Below are 25,306 nucleotides of genomic sequence, written 5' to 3'. Positions count from 1 at the left end.
TCACGTGGTTCAAGCCCTTCCTCCAGGGGCTCCTCCTGTAGGGACCTAACTAATACCTTCTTCCACTCCTAGCTTTCTAGATCTGAAATTCCAGGCCAAGAGATAGCTTGGCAGTGCCGCCTTAGCTCTCGATTGCCCTCTCCCCAGCTGGCCTAAATATACCCAAACCGGAACAAACCCAGCACGCCTGGCAGGCAGAACGAAGCTGACCAGCTCTCTCTGTGGCAATCGTTCCCGGAGCCCGAGTTAAAAGGAACTCTAGACCTCTCCAGAAAAACCCAAGAGCCAGCAGTACCTGCAACACCCAGGAACTCCTTAAGAAAGAGCATTGAGTTCAATATTACAGGTTAGCCTAGGCCAGCCTCAGCTACCTGAGACCTTCCTTCTCCCTACCCTCAAAGGAAAGAAACTTCCCAGGCCTGACCTGCAGATCAAAGAGGACGGTCAGGTGATTCCTACGCAAGGTGAAATATAAGAAGCATCAGACATCCCGCCCCGCGATGCAAGGTTACCTGGCTTGTCCTGAGTTGCATCACCCAGAGCCCCAAATAGAGAACACTCTTTCTTTCTTTCTTTCTTTCTTTCTTTCTTTCTTTCTTTCTTTCTTTCTTTCTTTCTTTCTTCCTTCCTTCCTTCCTTCCTTCCTTTCCTTCCTTCTCTCTCTCTCTCCCTCCCTCCCTCCCCCTCCCTCCCTCCCTTCCTTCAGTCAGAGGGAGGGATGGCTGGTTGGAAGAGTGCTAGCTGAGCAGCAGGGCCAAATCTGCCCAGCAAGGGTGTTCTGTTAACCTTAATTTAAAAAAAAAAAATTTTTTTTTTTTTTACAACATGTAAAAGGAATGGCCATACAGTGCAGGTATGTGGCTTTCCTAAAAAAGTCAACTCTGTTCGTAGGCACCCCTTTGCCCACTTGCCTGTCTGGCTTCTGTGGAAACTTTGAACATACCAGGCAGGTACTTGGCACTGAGCTAACTGCTTTTGCCACCCTGGACATGGGAACAGGGGCAGACATGATGGACTTTGTACCCAGATAAGAGCTGGGTTTTGATGCTGCTCACTCAGCCAATTTTCTGGTGTGCATCACTGGGCAAATTTACTCAACTTCTCTGTTAGTTAGTTTCCGCCTTTGAAAAATGGGTTGTGAAAATCCCTACTTTATTGACAATTGAGAGGGTTAAATGTTTTCTGCTGAGTGCCTGGCATTCTACAGGTGCAAAATATGAATGATTCCCCCCCCCCAATCTTTTTTTTTTTTTTTTTTTTTTTTTTGTGGTGGTCTGACTATAAAGGTTAAGATCTGCTTGATCTTACTTTAAGTCTAAAGTTGTCAGAATTGCTGTGTTTTTAACTCCAGGGGTTCTACCTGTGGTCTTTCACTTTCTAAAGATAGTTCTAGCTGCTGTTTGTGGGGTGCACACTGACAGCCAGTGCTTTCCATGTATGAAGGAACTAAAATCCTCAAAAGCGCCCTGCCCACCTTCTTGCTTTATAGATGAGAGAGTTGAGGTTCCAAGGAGTCAGAAAACATGGCTAGTACATGGCAGAGTGGGAGCTGACATGCTCACCTTCAGCACCCATGCTTCATGGCTACTGCCAAAATAAGATCTCTACTAGAGAACTCTAGTTTGTTTCAGAGTTTTCTCCCCTGACTAAGCTGTAAGGTGCCTAGGAGCAGGGACTAGCTGCATGTTACTCTCCATCTCAGGGTCTGGTTTTCTGTGTGGGCTCAGTATTTTTAAGTGAATAGGTGGGTGGCTGATACTGTCTTCTGCTACATAGCATGTGGTCAGGGTCCCACCTTCCTATGCTAATGGGCAACAAACACACTCACTAGGAGAAGCACAATGCTGTTGCTAGGCTTCTGTGTTTCAGTGAGTGTGAACTTATGACAACTTGTCTAAGGCGACAGGGCATTTTTCTGAGGCCAGTTATAAACAGCTAGACATGTCCCAGTACTGCCAGTACTATTTTAACTGCCTTTTAGCTTCATAAAAGCTACCAGAAGACCTATGGAAACCAGTTGGTCCTGGAGGGTGGCTGATGCCAGCTGAAATATGGCTGAAGAACACCCTCTTGGTTCTTATAGGTAGGCTATGGTGGTATACCAACAAAGACCTTCCTAATTGCCAAGACCTCTTCATTATGGCTAATATTCTAAGACTGTGTTAAGTAGGACAAGTAGTTGTCTGATTAGTTTCAAACCTACCATAGCCCAGATGTGTCAATGACTTGAAAAAGAACCATAGCCTTGGGTCCTAAGAGAATTCATTGCCCGTTCCAACCAACCACAAAGGCTCTGGATAACCATGTAAGACAGAATGAGTCAAGAGGACCTTATTGGTCAATTATTCCCAGTCCCTGGGACCCTATAATGTGAAACTTATCTAGGCAAGAATGGGGATGGGAAGAGCATGGCTCATATCCAGGCAAGCATCTACTATATAAGTGCTGGATAACCCAGGAGCTTAATCCTAGTTCCTTAGGACTAGAAATGGAGGCACATAACTAGATGTCCACCTGGATGGCTGACTGGGGACAGCAGGAAGCAGTTCCAGACAGAAAGGCATCCTTGTAACAACTCTTTGTTGACCATACCCACTCAAGCTAAGCATTTTGCCCCTAGTCTGGGTCTTTCAGTGCCCTTATAAATTGTCATTTGGTACCAAGAGTAATGAGAGTGTGGGTTAAGTGTGCATGGGGAGTAAAAAGGGTAAAGTGAAGAGATCTGGGTAAAGGAAGAGGCCTGCACTAGATGTGGGATGATTTTTCCTACCCAGACATATTTATCCCTTCTGTAGTAGTTTGACTTATTTCCTACAACCACTAGCCATTAACTCACTTCATATGTGTGCTCATATCTCAGCTTCTTAGCTACAATGAAGACTTGAGTCTTGATACCTCTCTTGTCTGAACTAATGAGAACTAAAGTGGGGTGGGGGGTGAGGGTGGGGCTTCAGCAAAGGGGAGCTCTTTCTAGCAATAACAAAAGCGTGTTTGTAGAGGGTGTGTGTCACACTATGGTATCTGAAAATAAGCCAGGCATGGTGACACACACCTTTAATCCCAGGAATCAGGAGGCAGAGGCTGGCAGATATCTGAGAGTTGAGGCCAGCCTGGTCTGTCTGGTCTATGGTAAGTTCCATGACAGCCAGGGCTACACAGAGAGACTCTTGTCTCAAGAATGACAAACAAACAGACAAACAAAAGAACCATCTCAAAGGAAAACAGAGGCAGGAGCTGGAGAGAGGGATGTCCTTGTGACATTTTGGTCTTGGAATCAAGCCTGAAATCCAGCTAAGGCCTGGCTTTCTCAGCAGCAGAAACCCAACTCCTTCCTCTCCTCTCTACAGCTGGAAAGGTCTTCCTATCTGCCTTCTTTTCTAATATTCCAAGAAGAAAAAAGTTTTTCTTTTCTGGAATTATAATTGTCTAGTAACCGACTGCCCCTGGGGTGAGAGCCACCATGGAGACAGAGTCCAGCTGGCTTTCCCTAGGATACAAACTCATGACTGTTAGCATACTCTCAAATACCATCAGCACACAATTACAGAGCTGCTACTGTTTATAGTAGGGACTGTTTTTGTCTTCTCAGCACCTTGATTTGGCAATAAATACCATTCCTCACACTACGGTGAGAGAGGAAAGGTGATGACCCTTACTGGATCAATCACAGAGCCAAACACCATTGGCCATAGTCACTGATCTAAAAGGGCACAGGTCTCACAGTATAAGACACAGAGCACTTTCTTTGGGATTTGCCAGGCTAAAACTGGAGTGCTGCTGGGATACAATGGTAGAAGTCTAGAGCTATAATCTGTCATATCCCAAATGTACAGACAAATCTCACTTGCAGTAGAAGAAAAACAAATACAGAGGTCTGCTCAAGGCTGCTAAATGTCTACTTATGTCCATTCTCTTTAATATCAGAAATCCTTCCTAGCCTAGGCCACAGAGACCATGTCTAAACACACACACACACACACACACACACACACACACACACACACACACAATGACCTATTATTTATATACCTAGTTTGACGATCCAAATGGAGATTAAGTTTACAGTCTCCCTTAGAGCCAAATGTGAAAAGGTGACAAGCAGGATACCTGATGGTATCAGGTAGCCCAAGCCACTTACTTGTGTGTCCCTGCACAGTTTGGGGAGTGTGATGGCTACTCTTGGTTGTCAACTTGATTACATTTAGAATTAACTAAATCCCAAATATACCTGTGAGGGATTGTTTTTCTTCTTAATTAAACAATTTGAAGTGGGAGAACCCACTTCTAATCTATGTCTTTAAGATGGGAAGATCCACCTTTCACTTGGGCTATACATTCAGCCAGCAGCCTTTGTAAAGAGCATGGAAAATGGAAGCATTCTCTCTCTGCCTGCTTGTTCTCACTCCCAGTGGTAAGTCCATTCTTTTGCTGGCTAGAGCTTCTTCAGGTTTCCAACGTATACTAATGACCAGTTGAGAAATCCAGCCTCACAGACTGAGCAACTCCTGAATTCTTCAACCTTCCATTGGTAGATGGCCCTTATTTGACTAGCTGGACCACAGCCTGTAAGCCACTCTAATAAATCATGTGTGTGTGTGTGTGTGTGTTCACTCTATATGTTCTATTCCTCTAGAGAACCTTGACTAATACAGTGAAGAGAGAACCTTATACCTTGATTGAGTTACTGCATTCCTCAAAGTCTCAGATGCAGTGGCAGTCTGTCCTTTCACTAATGTAAGAAAGATGCAGAAGAGCACTGGTAGGTGTGCACCTTTGCATGTGACCCTATAAGAACCTGTTGGAGAGTGCTTCCTAGGCACCAAAAGCTGTCCTTAATGTTTACAGTCCCTCATTTAATTGACTCTACCTTTCCCAGGTGCCTTCTCAATGATCACTATAGAATCCTAAGTTTCTTGCTTACCTGCATGCTATGTTGCTACTTAGGCTGGTCTCTAATAGTGGTTTATTGTGTAAAGTGATAATCTCCCTCCCTTTATTTTGGAAGTCTTGCTTTATATCCCAGGCTAGCTTCTAACTCACTAGATAGCCTAAAATTCACAGCAATCACCCTGCCTTCAGCCTACACAGTACTCAAACATACTTTTTAACTTCAGTTGATTAACAACAAAGTAGAGGCAGCTGCAAAAAGTGGCAAACTTCCTTTTGGCGGTATTTAAACACAAGCTGGAAAGGTAATCTGCCAGACAAGCCCTGGTAAATATCTGAAGTTAGCATAGTGAACATCTAACTGCCAATCCCAACATTCATCTTTTTGGTACCACCAAAGTATAAAGAATTTGGGGCAGGTTCCTTGATAAGAAAAACAGAACCATTACAGGTTGTTGGTATCAGACAAGACACAGAGCAGATGGCCTCATTTAGTCTTTACAGGGCAAGGCTGATGAGTGTAGGTTGTGGAACCAGAGAGGCACAGGGATGGGGAGTGGGGTGGAGGGGTGGGGGTGGGGGGACTCCTGGGTCAGCCAGTTCTTTACTGTACAAATGGCACCACGTTGTCTGATAGCTCTGAGTTTTTATTTCACGTGTTAAATGTGAAAACATTCACCTTAGTATCAGTGTGAGAAACAAGCCAGTGAGCAGAAAGCTTTTAGCATAGCTCTAGGTAGACAGTGAAGCCTAAGGAATAGCAGCTGCAATTATTAGAGGTGGAGAGCGATCACCTTCAAATGTATTCCATGTGTCAATCTTTTAATGCACCAACATTAAAAAAAAAAAAATCACAAATGAGAAACAGAAAGCAGTTTTCAATTGGATTAGAGCTGAGTCCACATAAGGTTTTTCTGCCAACCCACACCTACCTGTGAGTCAAGATGGCTCCTGTTAAGGCCCTATCCTTTAGTGCTAAACTAAAGTCAAGATGGCTCCTATTAAGTTCTACCTTTAACGCTGAACATTTTGCCAGTCTCTGAGAGCACTGGTGGACCAAGCCCTTCATCCTGAAACCAAGGACTCAGAACAGAGCCAGAGGAGTGTGCTATCAGCTAGGGGAGCTGGGAAGATGGCTCTGTGTCTATAGGATGACTTGAAAAGACTCTCAAGCATATGTGAGGCTGATCTCAAGTACAAATATTTTGGTCTGGATTATGGGAATTTTGGCAAATACCAGGTGGGACAAATGTTTCGAGGCTAGAAAGCAAGGTTCACAAAAGTTCATTTCTGGTGATATAAACCTTGAGACAAGGAATGAGGACCTGACTAAGCCGTCCACACAGTAGACCTAAGCCATGAATTCTGCAGAAGCAAAATCTGCAGTGTAGGTTTCCCACCTATAAATAAATAGCCTAAGACAGGATGTTTTACATCTTTTATTTACTACTTTAGGACAGCTAAGGTCTCTCTGAAAGGAAGAACAACAGCTACCACCTGCTCTTCACATTTTTTCTTTTCTTTTACTGACTTGTTTTTCTTGTTTTGAAGCAGGGTCTCATGTAGCACACCAGGCAACTGTGAGCTCACTCCTGACTCTACTTCACAGGTGCTAGGATGACTACAGCCCATCTCTTTTCCCCACACTTTAAGAACCAATTGGAACCTGGGCTCTGAAATCACAAACACTTCCCTCAAGGTAGGAGAAATTGTGGCCACTGGTCCCATGTTAGCAGCAGGATTGCTGAATGTCATCTGAGTGGGTGGTGTGCAGTGAGAGTAGGACATGGCTGTGAGTAGCACCTGGGGCATATGACCCCATGCTAAGAGGATGCTACTGCTCTGCAGGCCCATGCCAGCCAGGTTCCAGCCATCTGCAGGACCAAAGGGCTGGAGTGTTGGGAAAAGACCTTTCTGCCCTCCTCAGACAATGAATGGTACGGTGACTGTTGACAGATTAGGTGTAAGCACAGCAGATAAAGACAGATGCTCTCTTATTAAAATTATTCTTTAAAAAAATGTATTTTATGTGATGGGATGTTTTGGATGCATATTATGTCTGTACCACATGTATATCTGGTGCTAGGGAGACCAGAAGCCTATCAGATCACCTGGAACTGGAGTTACAGATGGTTATAAGGTGCCATGTGGATGCTGAGAACTGAACCTGGATCCTCTGAAAGAGCAGCCAGTACTCCTAGTAATAGCTATCTCTCCAGCCTTCCTATTAAATTCCTAAATGCTCTGAGTCTTGGAGGATTGAAAAATTCTAAATTTTAAAAACAAAAATCAAGGAGAGTAGAAGTGGTCAAAAGCACGGAGGCTCTTGTAGTTACTGACTGCTCACTTTATCTCCCAGTTCATCTTAGAGTTCAAAGGAATTCAAGATATAAAGCAGAGACTTTAGACTTGGGTTAGGGGCAGAAACTTCTGGTAGTAGCTCTTGGTGACATCAACCATCAGCTCCTGCGTGCACTCTGGGAGCTCTCCTGAGAAGAGTCCTGGGAAAAAAGAGACTGGGTCAAGCAAGGGAGCCAGGGGGACTGCAGCCCTACCCCTTGTTAGAAGCCTACAACTTCTGGGATCTACTGTGAAGATCTGACTGGGAGGTCCTTCATCTTCAGACTGACAAGACTGTCCACTACGGACATCTTCTGAAAGGTCTGAGTTTGTGTTTGAGAAACAAGCCCGACAGCTCTCCAAATGAAGAAACAAATTCCAGGTGGAGGAGATCAGAACATGCTTCTAGGATAAAAGAGAGAGAAGGCACCTCTGCCTGCTCTCAGCGTCATTCCACACAAGAGCTATCCACCCCCAGGATGCCAGTTTGAGCCCTACTGAGCCAGACTTATCCTTATCCCTGTGGGAAGAATTGGCTTGCCATTCCTACAGTGAAACTCAGTTTAGCACAATAAAAACCAAAGCCACAATACTAGGTGCAGATGGATCAAAAGAGGACAACAGAACAGTCCATAATGGAACAAGCCTGATTAAGAATTTCACTCCTAACTGGGCATGGTGGCACATGTCTTTAGTCCTAGTACTCAGGAGGCAGAAACAGGCAAATCTCTGCCTGTCTACACAGTGTATTCTAGGCCAGCCAAGGCTATACAGGGAAACTCTGCCTTGGGGGAAGAGGTGGGGGGGGGGAGGATGGGGTGAGGAGAGGGTGTATTTCTGAACCAGGTACTCTGAGCTAATGTCTCCACTCACCTACTCACACAGATTTCGTTTTGTTTGTTTGGTTTGGTGTTTTGAGACAGGGTTTCTCTGTGGTGTCCTGGAACTTACTATGTAGATTTTTTTTTTTTTTTTTAATGTGCATTGGTGTTTTGTCTGCATTCATCCATGTAAGGGTGTTGGACTCTCTGGAACTGGAGTTAAAATTGTGAGCTGCCACGTCGGTAGTAAGAATTGAACCCAGGTCCTCTGGAAGTGCAGCCAATGCTCTTTAACTACTGAACAATTTCTTTAGCCCTATCATGCAATGTTTTGAAGGACATTTTAAAAATAGCTAGCAAAGTACTAGAGAGATGTCTTGTCAGTTAAGAGCACTGACTTTACAGAAGTCCGAGTTGCAGTCAATCCCAGCATCCACATGGCAGCTAACAACCACCTGTAACTCCAGGTCTGGGTGCTGCATGCCTGTAGTGCAGTGCAGAGATATATGCAGGCAAAGACACATACATATAGAATAAAAATAGCCAGCAAAGTTTTCAATGTCCATATCCTGTGGCTCATAAAGTCAGCTTCTAAGACTGTATGCCAGAGATAACTGTGCCCAATTTCTCAATACATGTAAAACAGCAGTTTCTAATAGTGTCCACTATACTATGGGACTGATTCAATGCTTTGTAGTAAATCCACCTATGCAGTGTGTGAAACCTGTAACATTTGAGAAGAATGATGTGGCTCCCTATATGCCATCTGATATTGCTAAATAACTGATAGTTTCTGAGCAGTACAGTGTAATAGAAAGTTTGGTTTCATTTATATAGGTGCAGTTTCAAATACCTACATTTCCCATTCAAACATATAAGCACACATATTTTACATATTTATATAAACTGTATTGGGTATATGTATAACAAACAAAAAAAAACTTCATAAATTTCTCATAGGCACTGTATAATTAAAAAAATATATATGTTAGGCTTGCAAACATGTTTAAACTTCACAGTATTTTTGTCTTGTTTTGATTGTTTGAGCCAGATTCTCTATGTAGTCCTGGCTGTCCTGAAACTTACCATGCACACCAGGCAGGTCTCAAACTCACAGAGATCTGCCTGCCTCTGTCTCCTGGGTGTTGGGATTAAAAGTATGGTATACTTTTATACAAATGGTATACATTCATACAAATGGTATATGTATGAATATTTTGTCTGCATGTATGTTTGTGCACCATGTGCATACCTGGTGCCCAAGGAAGTCAGAAGAAGGCTTTGGATCCTCTGGAAGCGGATTTATGCATGGCTGTGAATTATGTGGGTGCTTAGAATCAAACCCAGGTCTCTGCCAGAGAAATATGTGCTCTTAACAGCTGAGTCATCTTCCCAGCCCCTAAACTTTACAGTATTTAATCTTTAATCAGAGCAATAATTAGACAACTTAAAAAATTCAGAGATACCACATAAAATTCCCATTTTCAGCTGTTAATTAAACATCAGGTTTAATGCTCTCAATGCCAAGTCAAGCAGCCATGACTTCAGTTACTGCATTATCTTCAAGGCTGCAGTAGCAGCAAAGCTTGTGGCTTCTGATTAAGATCCATCCTGGTTTCCACTTCTTTTTGCTTTCTGGCTCAGTTTTATCTCTTGCAGCTCTCACAAATGTGCCAGGTTCCCTGCAAGCCCCCATGTCTGAATTCAAAGATGGAAGTGCCATTAAAGTACCCTAATGTCTGGCATTTATCTGTGAAACTACTGAAAATAAACACCACAAGTTTTAATGAGGGGTCTTTTGGTGCTGGACAAGGCTTTGACACTGGGGACAGCCCACCTTTCAGTCTCAGTTTCCTCATATACAGAGACCTAAGTGGTCCCATGAAGCTGGTCCTTTTCAAAAATAGTCTTTATTATTTCCACCTCAAAGAAATATCAGGGTGGTTCCTTGTCTTCTGACATTAGTGTTCAATGACCATAAGAAGTTGGCACTAAGGAACTTGAATACATTAAAAAGATGAAGCATACAAATCTCTAAAAAGATTTTTTTTCTTCCCCCTTTGTCCACTCAGAGCCCAGGCCAAGAGAGAAAAGCTTCTTTGTCCTTATCATGTGCCGGTGGCAGATTTGTCTTAAATGTTAATTTATTTTTATGTCTAGGAGTGTTTTGCCTGCATGTATGTCTGCTTACCTTATGTGTGCCTGGTAACTACAGAGGCCAGAAAAGGGAGTTGAATCCCCTGGAAATGGAGTTACAGAAAATTGAGCTGCCACGAGAGCGCTGGGAATTGAACCCAGGTCCTGTAGAAGAGCATTCCGTACTCTTAACCACTGAGACATCTCTCCAGCCCTATAGCAACCTTCAGGGGAAACCTTCCAAGGTATTTGAGAATCTCTCTGCCATGTGTGGATCTAAGGCTTTGTCTCCTATCCCCACACTCCTATCCCCAAGTACTACATTTTAAATCACTCTACTATGAAGTCAGCATTTACCACCTATAGACTTCCAGCTTGGATCTCATTTCTTTTGTGTTTCTAACAATTTATTTTTCTCTCTCTCTCTCTCTCTCTCTTCTTCTTCTTCTTGTAAATCCAGTTATTAATTCAAAACACGGCTTGTTCACTGGATGTGGTGGTGCATGCCTTTAATCTCAGCACTAGAAGGCACATCTCTTTGAGTTCAAGGGCAGCTTAATCTACATAGTAAATTTCAGGCCAGACAAGGCTAAACAGTGAGACCCTGTCCTCAGGCAGTGGTGGTACATGCCTTTAATCCCAGCACTCAGGAGTTAGAAGCAGTTGGATTTCAGTGAGTTCAAGGCCTGATCTATAGTGCCAGTTCCAGGACAGGCTCTAAAGCTACACAGAGAAATTCTGTCTTGGAAAAACCAAAAAACCAAAACAAATACCACCACCCCCAAAGGTAACTTATTTATATGCCTTTTTTAGGTATTTTGTTGCTAAATTACATATCAGAGTCAGAAGTCATATGGATTATTTTAGTAATGAAAACCAGTTTTAAGAAGGCTGAAACAGACATTAACAACATTACCTGGGCAGCCTGAGAAGACGGTGAATGGTGGGACCACAGTTTCTGGAGGTAATACTGTATTGTCAAGAATTTTGCAGCAGTCTTTCAAGACACATCGGCGCCCCTGAAATTAAATTCTTATTATTAGAAACTGACCAAGATATGGGAATGAAGCTTGTTTAGTGTTCTGTGTGGAAAGCTGTTCTATATTTTCACTATTCATAGTATTTTTACAAGTGTTGCATTATTGTAATCCTACTTGGCCTGAAATTTGCTATGTAGAACAGGTTGGCCTCCAACACAGAGATCTGCCTGCTTTTACCTCTGGAGTGCTGGGATTAAGGCCAAACACCACCATATCCAGGCATTCATAGTATTTTATAATAGCAAGGGAGCCAGGGCAATGACAGGGTGTTTGGTTAAAATTATACACTTCAAGTGGAATCTGACAAGGAGGAGTAAAGGGTGTGTGTGCGTGTGCACAGGCATAAACATGAGGAAGGTAATGCTACAGACAGTATAGATTGTCTTAAGCATTAGACACTAGGCAAACCTTTGTCTTCTGAGAGTTGCATTTTTCTCTATTTGACCTAGTGGCATCTGTTGTTTTGCTGCCTTTCCTTCTGGTAACAGAAATCTTTTTGCATTAGGAACTACCCATCCCCATCTTGGTTCACATGCTTTACCTCAAGCCCACACATGGACTTCATGCTTGACCAGAGCCTGGTTTAGAGAACTGGTGCATGAGCCACCTTAGTCTAATGAACCTCAACCTTGGGTTTCTGCTGGGATGAGAGGGAAATGAAGCACTTTCCAGTAGAGTTCCCAGAAGGCAGGATGGATACCCACAGCATCTTTTCCTTGCCAGGAAGTAACCTCCATAGGAAAGAGAAAAGGGAGGAAGGCTTGTTTTCATGGTATCAGATGAACCCTTGGATCATGTGAGCATGAAATCAGGATCTACCTCTGGACTCTCAGTTTATATTAGCTAACCTAACACATCTGCTTGGGTACCAGCCAGTTTACAGGCTACGTGTCTGTTTTCTGAATAATTTTTTTTTTTTTTTTTTTTTTTTTTTGAGTAGAAGGTATTAGTCAATTTGTTTATCAACAGGAGATAGTTTTTGAATATCTGGACTAAACCTTGTGTTTAACTTTATATAGTGTGACCATTTTCTTCCCTGTTCTTCCATAATCCATAGCATATTAAAGGCAAGAAATATGGCATGGGAAAACTCATTTTTTTTTTTTTTTGGCTAGGTTATGGAAAAAGCTATATATACTGTTTAAACCTATGCCTTAGGATACTCACCAAGCAGATCAAAGTTTACTCTTTTTTGTTTGTTTTGGTTTGGTTTTTCTGAGACAGGGGGTTTCTCTGTATAGCCCTGGCTGTCCTGGAACTCACTCTATCGACCAAACAGTCTTCGAACTCAGACATATGCTTGCCTCTGCCTCTCAAGTGCTGGGATTAAAGGCCTGTGCCATCACCACCTGGCTCAAAGTTTCACTCTTTATTAACTTTCTTTTTAGATTGTGTGTGTGCTAATGTGCTCATCCACGTATATCCATGTGGAGGTCACAAGTTTTTTCATCAGGAAAGTGGTAATTTTCAACTTCATTTTTTTTGAGACAAGATCTTTCACTGAGTCTAAAACTCTAGAATAGCTAGACTACCTAACCAATGAGCCCCCAGCACTGTCTCTCCCTCTCTTCAGCACTAAGGTTACAGGCATGTGCCACTATGTCCAGCTTTTACATGGGGGCTGGAAACTAAAGTTCAGATCCTTTGCCTTATACAGAAAACACTACCCACTGAGTCAGCTCCTTAAAGCTATCTTAAAGCTATCCTTAAAGTTAGGGCTTATAAATTCACCTGTGTCCTGGTAAAAACAATTTGACAAAATTCTGGGTAGTAAAACACAGGAGAAATGAGATTAGACAATCTGATGAAAAATATCTGGCTGAGATTGTAGAAACATAAACAGTCAGGGCTGAGTCATTTCTCCAGCTTCCCTAAAAGAATTTTTATTTGTTTTTTCGAGACAGGGTTTCTCTGTGTAGCTTTGGAGCCTATCCTGGTACTCACTCTATAGACCAGGCTGGCCTCAAACTCAGAGATCTGCCTGCCTCTGCCTCTGAGTGCTGGCACTAAAGGCGTGTGCCACCACTACCCAGCCCCCTAAACGAATTTTTAAAAAAGCTTCTACTACTGGATTTGGTAGGGGCCTCCTTTAATCCCAGCACTCAGGAAGCACAGGGAAGTAAATCTCTCCAAGTTTCAGGTCAGCCTGGTCTACAGAGTTCCAGGCCAGCTACTAATGAGACCCTGTCTCAAAACAAAAACAAAAACAAAATCCACAGGGCTACAGAGATGGCAGCAGTTAAGAGCACTGGATTCTTTTCCAAAGGACCCAGATTTGATTCCCAGCACCCACAAGGTGGCTCACAACAGTCTGAAACTCAGTTCCAGCAAATCTTACATCCTTTCTGACCTCTGGAGTCACCTGGGAGGCATGCAATGCATAGATATACATGTAGACAAATACTCATACACATAACATTACATATATGTTGGATTTTAGAGACAGAGTTTGTCTGTGTAACAGCCCTGGCTGTCCTGGAACTTGCTGTCCTCAAAACTCATAGAAAGCCACCTGCCTCTACCTACCTCCTCTCCCCCAGTGCTGAGATTAAAGGCAAGCACCACCACACCTGGCTAAATATTAAAAAAAAATAAAAAAAAATTAAAAGCTTCTATTTTAAGCTTCCTCCATCTGGATGAACAAGAGGACTGGCAACAGTTGGTGTGTCTGGCTCAGAAGCAGGCTATAAGTACAGACCTTCATTCTTCCCTGGAAGTTCTCATTCATCAATGAGCTATAGTACTTTCAAAGATATCAAATGTGTATGTCCCCTGATGAACAAGGCAATGTTATCTCTACTAAGGCTGTGGTCATGCCTACACTCCTAATCCCCAAGATAAGCACACGAGACTAGAATGTGCTAAGTAAATTGGGATCCACAGACAAATGTAGTGGGAGGGAATCGTCTCACTACTTACAGCCAGCCACATATAGCCTGTAGCCTTCTTTGTCTACTAGTTGGCCATCCTACTCACTTAGATCCTGACCACTTAAAAGAAATAGATTAACTGAATTTCAGGAACATTCTGAGTACAGGGACTAATTCACAGCAATATGAAGAATGCTGATAGTTTTAAGACAAGAGTGGATTGATAATAGCTAAAAACTATATATACCAATAAAAAGCTTCTTCATTCTTCCTCCAAGGAGGAGTCAGGAACTATAGCTATGCAGCTCATGTTATTGAAACCTGAATAATTTTATGTAAGCCAAACTGGCATCACTGAGCCTTCATTTCCTCACCTAGAAATCAGGATATAAAGCCAAACCAACAACAATGCTACCAATCTGGTAACAAGCAAAAAGCTGACAGCATAGTAATGCATAGGATATGTTTGCTAAGCTTTTCCTGACATATGACAATTCTGATTTACACCTTCATACAGCAATACATCATTAGATTATCACACAGGACACTCTAGGAAAGCCTATGTGCCTTGAAGGTAATTGGGCTTTAGCTCTGAGAGTCTACAGTTCTAAAAAATTCTAAAGTCTAAAAGACTTTAAAATGTTTCAAGGGTTAACAGGTACTGCTCACACTAAACAATGATGAGGTCATTAAGTGGTATTGTGAAAAGAGGTACAAAAAACTGAATATCTAGTCAGAAATGGTGGTACAGGCCTATAACCCAGCTACTGGAAGACTGGGACAGCAGTGGCACAAGTTCAAGGCCAGTCTAGGCCACACCAAGTTCATGTTAGTCCAAACAACTTAGCCAGTCCCTGTCTTAAAAAAAAAAAAAAAAAAAAAAGTGTGTGTGTATGTATATATATATATACACACACACAAACATACACATACATGTATGTTTAAGGTTAGAAATATAGCTCAGGATAGAATGCTTGCCTGGCATTTACAAGGCCCTGGGTTCAATTTCTTATAATTTTGGTTGTAAGCCTAGCCTTTAACAGCTGAGTCGTTTCTCCAGGTCATGCTCCTGGGCTCAATTTCTGACAGCAGTATGTAATAACCAGTGTGTAATAACTATGTATTTGCAAGTTACAGTGTGATACTTCAGTATATAATATGTGCTGATCAAATCAATGCAATTAAAATTTTGGTCTTCTTCTCACTTCATGTTTTGAGCCTTCAAATGCCTCTCTTCAGGTTCATCAGTATACAGTAAGTTGTTGTGAACTGTGGCTATTCTACTAGAACTAGCAGAACATCTTCCTAAGCTGTATTTTAGTGCCCTATTCCATCTCCTTCTATTCTTTATTTAATCCTTTCTTCTATTTGAGATCAACCTTTTTATCCTTTATTTAACATGAACTGAACAAAAACATTGTCTCTACACATATTAAAGAATTCCTTTGCAGTAAAAATATGTTACAAAATAATCATTCCCCCATCTGAGTAAAGTCCAGTTAGAATTGCTTTCATATCAACATGATCATCCCCTGCACTGACCACCCATGATGAATCCTGTGGCTCCTAGATTGTGAAATGCATGGGTTTTGATGCTTCAACATCTGACGCTTATCTGGGGCAGAGAGTTGGTTCTGGAGGGAGAACTTGGCTCTTACATACTTGTAGTCTGAGTACACATCTAAATATAGGACACATCTTTTCTTAGACTTTAGGCAGACAAACTTTGGTTATACACATTCTCAAGTAGATCATGACTATGGTGATATACTGTTTATAATCTAATAAAGCCACTGAAGATCAGAGAAGAAAAGCAGCCACAGTGTAGAAGCTGGGCAATGGTGGCACACACTGATAATGGAGTATTTTCTTTTTTGATTTGTCAAATACAAATGAACTAGACAATGCTGATGTACATATATATATATATATATGTATATATACATACACACACATATATATTATTTATAGTTATTGTACTTACTGTATATGATTTTTCTGTATACTGTATATACAGTATATATGTATATATATACTGTATATAATTAATTATAGCCTTCCTTTTTTATTAGACAAAAATGGGGGCATTGTGGTGTTATATTGTTCATGATCTAATAAAGCCATTGAAGTTCAAAATGCAAAGCTAGCCACAGCCATAGCAGACAGGAAATAGTGGCACACTCCTTTAATCCCAGGACTCAGAAGACAGAGGCAGATGGATCTCTGAGGGCTCAAGGCTACCTAGGGTTACATGAGAGTGAATCAGTCTAAAAGAGAAACAGAGCTTATTATGCCTTTAATCCCAGCACTGGAGAGGTATATAAAACAGGAGCAGGGAATCCAGGATTCAGTCTTGGGCAATTAGTCTCCAGCCATGTTGATGTCAGGATCACCCCAGCCCTGGTAGAGGTAAGAGCTCTCTGGTAGCTTGGCTGCTTTGCTTCTCTGATCTTCAGTGGCTTTATTAGATCATAAACAATATATCACCACACATGATTCTCAGAAACCCCAAGAGACATAAAATTCATCTACCAAACAGCAAGAAACCCAAACTTTGGTTACGTAAAACAAATTTATGCCTGTGCTTCTACGGACCAGGGTCTTTCAGGTGCTGCTGAACTGGGGGCCTGTCTGTACCCTGTACTACCTGCAGGGCACACCCTAACAACAGAGACACTGACTCTCGCACACAACAATCCCTCGCCTGAAATGCCCAAGCTACCACTGTCTTCCATGCCAGCTTTGATTTGCCCATAACCTTCATCCCTATCATACTGAGGCAAGGCATCAAAGAGTCCATGTGGCAGCACAGCTATTCAAATGTATTTAAATCCTAGCTCTAACTGACTACCTTTGTCAATTTTAGAATTCTCAATCCTCTCATCAGCAAACAGGAATAATAACAGCACCAAAAGCCTTTATGGTTATGAATATAAAATGAATTAAATGAGGAAAAAGATTTTGTGTGTATATACATTTATATGTCAGTATATGTGTATATTCATGTCAGGATACATGTGTGTGAACATTCATACAGAGGCCAGAGGTCAACCTACAGTGCTGGTCCTCAGGCTCCATGCATCTTATATTTTGTGAGAAAGGGTCCCTCACTGCTCTAGTGCTCACCAAGTAAGCTGGCTGGCCAGACAGTGAGACCCAGGGGAGGTCTGCCTGTTTCTGCCTCCCCAGTGCTGGAATCATTAGTGTGTGATACCACATCAGGCTCTTTACATAAATTTTAGGGATCAAACACAGGTTCTCATCATTGCATGATGAGTGCTTAATTCAATGAGCTATCTCTTTAGCCTCAGAAGCCCCATACACATAAATATAGACAGTCCCAAATTTAACATCTTATGGACGAGGTTCCATAAAGGCTAGACATTATTACTTGGTTTGATGTTTGGTGTGCATTTGAGTCTTTGCAGTGTTCAAGAATCAAATCCAGAGCCTCTTACAAGCTACATAAGCACTCAACTGAGCTAGATACCCGGCCCACTAGTCATTACTATTAATGCTTGGAAAAAAACCTTCAAATCCAGTAAGAAAAACCTAACCACAGGAAACTGGGAACTGACTCCCCACCTATTCTAGATACAGAGTCCCACAGATGGGAAGGGGAGAGGAAGACAGAGAGGAAATGATGCTGCTTAGTTGAGTGAGTTGTATACTCACAATCACACAGTTCTTCCCAACGTGAACATAAGAACCAATCTGAGCAGCGTTGACCACACAGTCTTCCTCAATAAAGACATGGTCCCCAATATGTAGAGGAAAGAATGCAACACTAAAAAGGAAGACAAGGAAAAGGTCAAGGTGACAAAAGTTTGGGTTAAAATTTAGAGAACTACAGATCATAATATCAACATTTATTTATTTATAGAGACTCTTTTGTTTTTGGGTTTTGTTTGTTTTTGAGACAGGATCTCTCTTTGTAGTCCTAACTATCCTGGAGATTGATATGTAAAGCAGGCTGGCCTCGAACTCACTGAGATCCTTTTGCCTCTGCTTCTTGAGCTCTGGGATTATAGGTGTTTGTCACCAGGTCCAGCCTTTACAGTCAGACTCTGTATGTTGCCCAGGCTAACCTAGAATTTGTCACATAGTCTAAGATGGCCTCAAACCTTTGCTCCTCCTGACTCAGCTTCCTGAGGAGTGGGATTACAGGCATGTACCATATCCTCAGTTTTTGTTACATCTTAATAGACTATTCTTTGCAAGGAAAGAACCCTCAGTTTATTGAAATTCCAAATGTTAAAACCAAGGAATCAGAGCCTGGCGTTGGTGGCACACACCTTTAATCCCAGCACTCGGGAGGCAGAGGCAGGCGGATCTCTGTGAGTTCGAGACCAGCCTGGTCTACAGAGTGAGTTCCATGACAGGTTCCAAAGCAGCACAGAGAAACCCTGTCTAGAAAAACAAAAACAAACAAAAAACAAACAAAAAAAAACAAGGAATCAGGTTAATAACTTTAATAACTCAATCAGAATTAGTGGGTTATACAAGGAAACAGTAAAGCAGGAGTAGGATCTTCAAAGCAAATTAAAATGAATGGATACTGACACATTCTTGCTTTCTTTGACAAAGTTCACAGATATGTTTAATAATCTGTTTCCGAGACTGACAAGTTCATAGGTTATCAGTTTTGGTGCCCAACACATAGCAAACAACACAATAACCAAAAAACAAAACAAAAAAATCTGGGGGGCTAGGGAAGAGAAGGGGGTTTCATGGAGCCCACCTGGCCTTTAATTTGCTATAGCAGAAGATGATCATGAACATCTGATCCTCCTGCCTCTGAACTAAAGTTGTGTGCCACCATACCCTGTTCATGCAGTGCGGGAACAGAACCTAAGGCCTTACACATGCTAAACAAGTAAGTACTCTACAGTCTCAGGTCTTAAAAATCATTTTAGTTCCCATCATTCTTAAATTTTAACCATCTACCACATTTACTGAGTTCCTACTGTGTGCCAGACTTTGCTACAAACTGGGGATACAATGTAAGCAAAACAGATCTGTTGCATGAGGAGTTACAGATCAAGTAAAGGACTACACACATAATTAGTTACAGCTGAGATAAAAGGTTACTTAGTCAGAGGCTTTGGGGAAAGCCTAATAGAGAGTGAAATTATAAGCCAGATGTTGTGGCTCATACCTTTAATCCCAGCACTCAGGAGGCAGAGGCCAGCAGATCTCTGTGAGTTCAAGGCCAGCCTGTTCTCATAGATCTCTGTGAGTTTCAGGACAGCCAGAGCTACATAGGGAAAGCCTGTCTCAAAATAAAATAATAATAATAAAAAAAAGGACAAAGGTAAAAAATTGTATTTAAGTCAAGACTTATAGGATGAATAGAAGTTACCAGGCTTCCTCCAGACATCTAATATTATTCCATTCTCCACAATTCCTCAAATACTACTGACAGTGTTTCTATAATAGCATTTATCAAACCAAGCTTTTTGTCTTAAGGACTTATTTGTGTGTGTACATGTGTGTTTCTGGGTACCTATGGAGGTCAGAAGGGAGCAGTGGATTCCTTGGAGTCAGAGTTATAGGCCACCTAATGTGGATGCTGGGATTTGAGCTTGGTCCTCTGATAGAGCAGTAAGCACTCTTAACCACTGAGCCATCTCTCCAGACCCTAGCTCATATTTTACATCTGTGGCCTAGATAAGATATAAAGTAGCTGTTTGCTCAAACTCTTTCCAGCTATATTCTACATGAAAAAATTATCATTATCTATTCTCCAAGACTCAAGATTTACTTGAACTTTGTTAATTTTTAGTATGTTAAGTCTCTTCCTCTTGTGCAACAATGAATCCCTTGGTCACGTGGCAGTCTACAGTAAGCCCTCTTAAACTTTTTCTATTCCTGACACCTCTTTACCCAAGAAATTATTTTTTATGTGAACCCAGATATACAAGTATATAGAATAGGTTTACTAGTAAAACATTTAAGCTGAGTATGGTAGCACACACTCATAGCCAGCACTTAAATGATTGAGGGAAGAAAATTAGGGGGTTTAAGGCCAGTCCGAGCTACACTAGACCCACCTCAAACACACACACACACACACACACACACACACACACACACAATTTTACGATGATTAAAGACAAAAACAAATGTGCATGTGTGGTGCGTTCATTTATTTTTACATAAAGAATTAAGTCTTAGCTGGGTAGTGGTAGCACACTCCTTTAATCCCAGCAGAAGCAGGTGGATCTCTGATTTCGAGGTCAGCTTGGTCTACAGAGTGAGTTCCAGGACAGCCAAAGCTACACAGAGAAACCCTTTCTCTCAAAAAAAAAAAAAAAAAAAACCCAAAAGCCAAAGCAACAATAACCAAAAAAAAAAAGAATTGTCTTGCCTGAGTATTTGATAATGCAAAACAAGAGCATCTTCTCTGCCATTCACAGTTGACTACTATTTTAATTTTATAATTGGCAATGCTAAGAAAGTCACTTTGCATAAATACTTAGGACAAAATGGCAGGTATGTTTACAGCCATTTAAGGAACTACTGAAAAACAACTGTCTAAGTCTCAAGCCAAAATACACTGACCAATTCTTTTTTTCTTTTAATGAAACTCAAGTCAGCAACTCAAACTGCAATTTTTTTAAAACCCAACAATCTTTTTTTTCTTTTAACATTTGTTTGTATATTTATTTATTTGAATGAGTTTATGCATACCACATGTATACCAAAGTCCAAGGAAGTCAGAAGAAAGAACTAGTCCCTTAGAACTGGAACAATAGGCAGCTGTTAAGTCACCCAGGTCATTTGTAACAGCAGTGGTACTCTTAATTGCTGAGCCATCTCTCCAGCCTCAAAACCCAACATTCTAATATGAAATTCAAAGATATAACTAATTGTATACTTACATGTTAAAGGATAACTATGGGAAGATACTAAAATTTATTTTCAGTAACTAAACCATTATGTTTCTCTAATAGCAGCAAACTTAGTGTACTAGCTAGTTCTGTGTGTCAGCTTGACACATGCTAGAGTCCTCAGAGAGGAAGGAGCCTCAGTTGAAGAAATGTATCCATGAGATCCAGCTATAAGGCCTCCTCAATGGGGGAGGCCCAGCCCATGGTGTGTGGTGCCATTACTGGATAGGTGGTCCTAGAGTCTATATATATATAAAAAAAGCAAGCCTTGGGAAGCAAGCCAGTAAGCAGCACCATTCCTCGCATGCCTCCAGGATCCTTCCCTGACTTCTTTTGTGATGAACAGCAGTGTGGAAGTGTAAGCCAAATAAACCTTTTTCTTCCAAACTTGCTTTTTTGGTCATGGTGTTTCATCACAGCCACAGAAACTCTAATTAAGACACTTAGTATGTATAGTAAAGACATTAGAATTTATAACATTAAAGTAGTTCAAACCTGAGCAGAAGTGTTTTAGGCAGCAATTGGTATGGCTTGTACGACACCATGCATAGTGTAATGCACGTGCTCTATGCAAAAGTGGTCATATCTCATGATGCACCACAGGCAAGCATTGCCAGAAATGTTGGATTCATCACATATCTCATTTTGAATTAATTTTTGGTTGTTACATATTCAGAAACCTTTCATTGTTGCCAATTTTTTCACAGCCTTCTACAGTTAAGCAATGACAATAAAGGGTCATGACCCACAGTTTAAGAAACTATAGGCTACAGCAGTTCTGAGAGTTCTTTAATTTTAAGTTAAAAGTCTAAATTTCTTAGCATAATCTGATTCTGGTATGATATGCAAGAGAAAAATCTACTTTTACCTTTTTCTCATGCTTTACTATTTATGTTTTATTTCTCTATATCTCACAGGGACTATTCTACTTCTCCCATCCAAGTACTAACCAGGCCCGACGCTGCTTAGCTTCCAAGATCAGATGAGATCAGACACATTCAGGGTGGTATGGCCATAGACTCAAGGTGGTGTGGCCGTAGTCGGGACTATTCTACTTCTGACAATCAATTATGAACAAAGTTACAACCAGAGTGGTGCTCATTATTGTGAACTCTTATTCAGCACCCTACCAAACAGGGTTAGACCTCTTCACTACACATGGACATGTACAATATCATCAGGGACAGTATGGAGCCTGGGACTGGAAATAAGTAATTAAATCACATACCCTTTACTGAATTTCTTGAATGGTGGCCTTATAACACTACGACTTTTTACAACACAGTGACGTCCAACTCTTACATTTGCCAGATCTCCTCGGATGATACAGTCATTCATTACAATGGTCTATAAAGCAAAACACATATTAAAATTTACCAGTGTTATAAAAAGATAGTGAACAGGACCCTAAGCATTATGTTATGGTTCGTGCCATCAAAATTCTATAAAAGGGGTAATTGAACAGTGAAAGGCTTGACTGCAACACAATGTAAGCTTTGATCTTAATACTCCACAGACAGGACTCACTGAGTGAACACGCACTGAGAATGCATATGGTAGACCAGGTAACATATCTGTTTAGAGCAGTGGTTCTCAATCTTCCTAATGCTGTCACCCTTTAATACAGTTCCTTATAACGTGAATAATAAAAACCCAGAGACAGGTATTGGGATTCAAGCTGAAGATCAGAGAAGCAAAGCAGCCAGCCACTGGAGTTCTCATCTCTACCAATGCTCAGAACAAAGGGCCGATCTCCGATTGCTCCTGACTTCACTGCTCCTCAGATTCACACTCAGACTGCCTGTTGTCCACCAAGCTTCAGAATGCTAGAGGGTTCTCTGAGACTGCACTGAGCTCCTTATATACTCTCTAGTGCTGGGACTAAAGATGTGAGCTGTTTCTCTTTTAGACTGATTCACTCTCATGTAGCCCTGGGTGCTCTTGAACTCATAGAGATCCATCTGCCTCTGTCTCCTGAGTACTTCGAGTAAAGGTGTGTGCCACCACTGCCCAACTTCTATGGCTAATTAGTGAGCCTGGCTGTGCATTCTGATCCTTCAGGTGATCTTTATTAAGTCATAAATAATATATCACCACAGTTTCTCATGTTGTGGTGAACCCCAACCATAAAATTGTTTCGATGCTACTTCATAACTGTAAATTGCTACTGTTATGAATCGTAAGGTAAATATCTGATTTGTGACCTACAGGTTGAGAACTATGCGTTTAGTTACTCAGAACCATCTGAGGTCACCAAAGCCTTGGAGCCGTGATCAGAGACTGTCCTATCTGCTTCCACACAGGCTGTGCCACCACATGTGGCCACACGTCCAGTTCCTTTTGAAAGAAGTCAGAAGCTCTAGTAATATAGGTCTATATTCTCACTCTATAATAACTAACGTCAACATGTGTTGCTTATGTTTTCCCGATTACTTTGTTCTGAGATAGGGTCTTATTACAACCCTGAGGATGATCTGGAGCTCATTGTGTAGTCAAAGGTAACCTGAAACTTGGTGTGCTCATCCTGTTTCATCTCCCCAAGTGCTGAGATTACAGGCAAGCATTTCCCTGATTTCTGTTTTATTGCCTCTTTAGGTTTTGCATCCAGTAGTCCTGAGCACAATGTAACACAGCAGAAAAATGTGCCATTGTATTTTATTCAGGTAAAATAAAAGGATGCTGTTCCTTCCCCTACTCCCAACACTTTTTATTTGTAATATTATTGTGATGTAAATCCTACCTAAATACAGTATTGAAGAATATGACAAAAAATGTTCATATTCAGTTCAGATAAAATTCCTTCCCTTCCACTCCTCTCTCCATCTACCTCCCCATGCTCCTTTGTCTATAGTGCCTTCCTCCTTCACATCTCATGTGCTACACTGCTCCCCCGACAGTTCTTCCTTAAAATGTCTCTATTCTCCATCTAGTAGGCCTCTTTCTAATCTCCTGACTTCTCCTCATCTATCATTTTTGTGCAGTCAATAAATCCAATTTGGAGAAAAAAACAAATAGAACTGGAAATGTACAACACATTGGAGACACAGCATCATTTTGTCTACCCTGATAATATGGTGATAAGCAAAGGTCTGAAACTGTGTGTACTTTACCTTGCCATTGAGAACGATATTCTGGCTTCCACACAAAACAGACTGGCGACTAACTTTGTTCCCAGATGCCTAAAAGTGAACAGAAAAAGCTGAGATTTTTGTGCTACCATTTCCATCAAGAAAGTCAGAATTGCAGAGAAAATTACTTTGAATGGAGTGCAGTCTAAAATGGAATGAAGACAGAGTGTGGTACTGCACCCCTACTGTCCCAGCTCCGGGAAGAATGATTATGAATTTGGGGTTGGACTGGACTGCTAACTGAAAGGATCACAGAAACAAATTAGAGAAGGAAGAGATGGGTCAGGACGGGGAGGGAAGGCTATGGGTGTAACTCAATGATAAGAGTGCTTAGTACCCCCAAAACATGTAAGATGGATTGAATCCAATATTTCAAAAGAGCAAGGGTGGACTAGGAACTAAAAGTTCTAGAAATGGATTCAGGATTTGTATCTAATGACAGATGTGCATTCAAACCCCAGCTCTCCGGTTTCACAGCCCTAAGTAAGGAAAATGATTTTCCCATGTCCACAGAGTTGTAAGGACATGCAGAAAAAAGAATAATGAGTACCCCTAACACTGGCACTTGCTTGTTTCCAGCACTTCACACGTTACCATGAGTTGAAGGTTAGAAACAACTTTTTAGCACGTTAGTAAAATGTTAAATATTGTTTTTAAAAGGGTCTGAAGCCTGAAACTGTAATTAGTATCAGAACGAATAGCCTGAATTGTGTATTCCGGAAGACATCTCCACAGGAAATCCAGGTGTACACACACACACACACACACACACACACACACACACACACACCGAGAGGGAAGGAAGAGAGAGAGGTACGGACGGAAGAAGGAGAGCTTAATTCATGCATGCTCAGACTAAATAACAACATCAAAGGAAACACGAAGCGTATCTACATCACTCCCCCCCCCCAAAGAACAGACTGAGGGAGCAGGGGCGGGTGAAGCAGGGACAGGAGGGGCAGCCGCCCCTCCTGTCCTCTTGGGGCAGCTGGGCGGCCAGCGAGAAAAGGGTCTGCACACGCTCACCGTCTCGATGTATTCGGACTTGTTGTACAGCAGCTCGCCCAATTCCATGGCTGCCTCCTCCTCTTCGAACCTCAGGATCCTGTCAGTAGCTCAAGCCGACTGTGATTCCAGCTACTTCCGGCTGCCTGTGCACTTCCGCTATCCGGCTCTCATCGACTGCTCGAC

General features: G+C 41.6%; 1 protein-coding gene across 1 annotated transcript; it reads right to left on the bottom strand.

The window, feature by feature from the left end:
- Positions 1 to 6,313: 6,313 nt before the first annotated feature.
- Dctn5 (dynactin subunit 5) lies at positions 6,314 to 25,305 on the bottom strand. The gene is made up of 6 exons (XM_051192865.1): positions 25,142 to 25,305; positions 24,098 to 24,166; positions 22,216 to 22,334; positions 17,770 to 17,881; positions 11,101 to 11,203; positions 6,314 to 7,388 (listed from the first exon to the last, which is right to left on the bottom strand). Exons 1-6 carry the CDS (start codon positions 25,187 to 25,189, stop codon positions 7,291 to 7,293), a joined length of 549 nt encoding a protein of 182 aa, XP_051048822.1. The 5' UTR covers positions 25,190 to 25,305; the 3' UTR covers positions 6,314 to 7,290.
- Between the last annotated feature and the right edge of the window lies 1 nt (position 25,306).

This window comes from Phodopus roborovskii, unplaced genomic scaffold, assembly GCF_943737965.1.
Source record: "Phodopus roborovskii unplaced genomic scaffold, PHOROB, whole genome shotgun sequence".
Classification (NCBI taxonomy): domain Eukaryota; kingdom Metazoa; phylum Chordata; class Mammalia; order Rodentia; family Cricetidae; genus Phodopus; species Phodopus roborovskii.
The sequence above is the reverse complement of the archived record's forward strand: the minus strand, read 5'-3'. Positions and strand labels throughout refer to the sequence as shown.

Coding starts and splice junctions, on each gene's coding strand:
- Dctn5 (XM_051192865.1), bottom strand. CDS start 25,189: ATGGAATTGGGCGAGCTGCTGTACAACAAGTCCGAATACATCGAGACG. Junction 22,335..24,097: donor ATATCGTTCTCAATGGCAAG/GTAAAGTACACA, acceptor TTTGCTTTATAG/ACCATTGTAATGAATGACTG. Junction 7,389..11,100: donor CGTCTTCTCAGGCTGCCCAG/GTAATGTTGTTA, acceptor CTTTTTTCCCAG/GACTCTTCTCAGGAGAGCTC.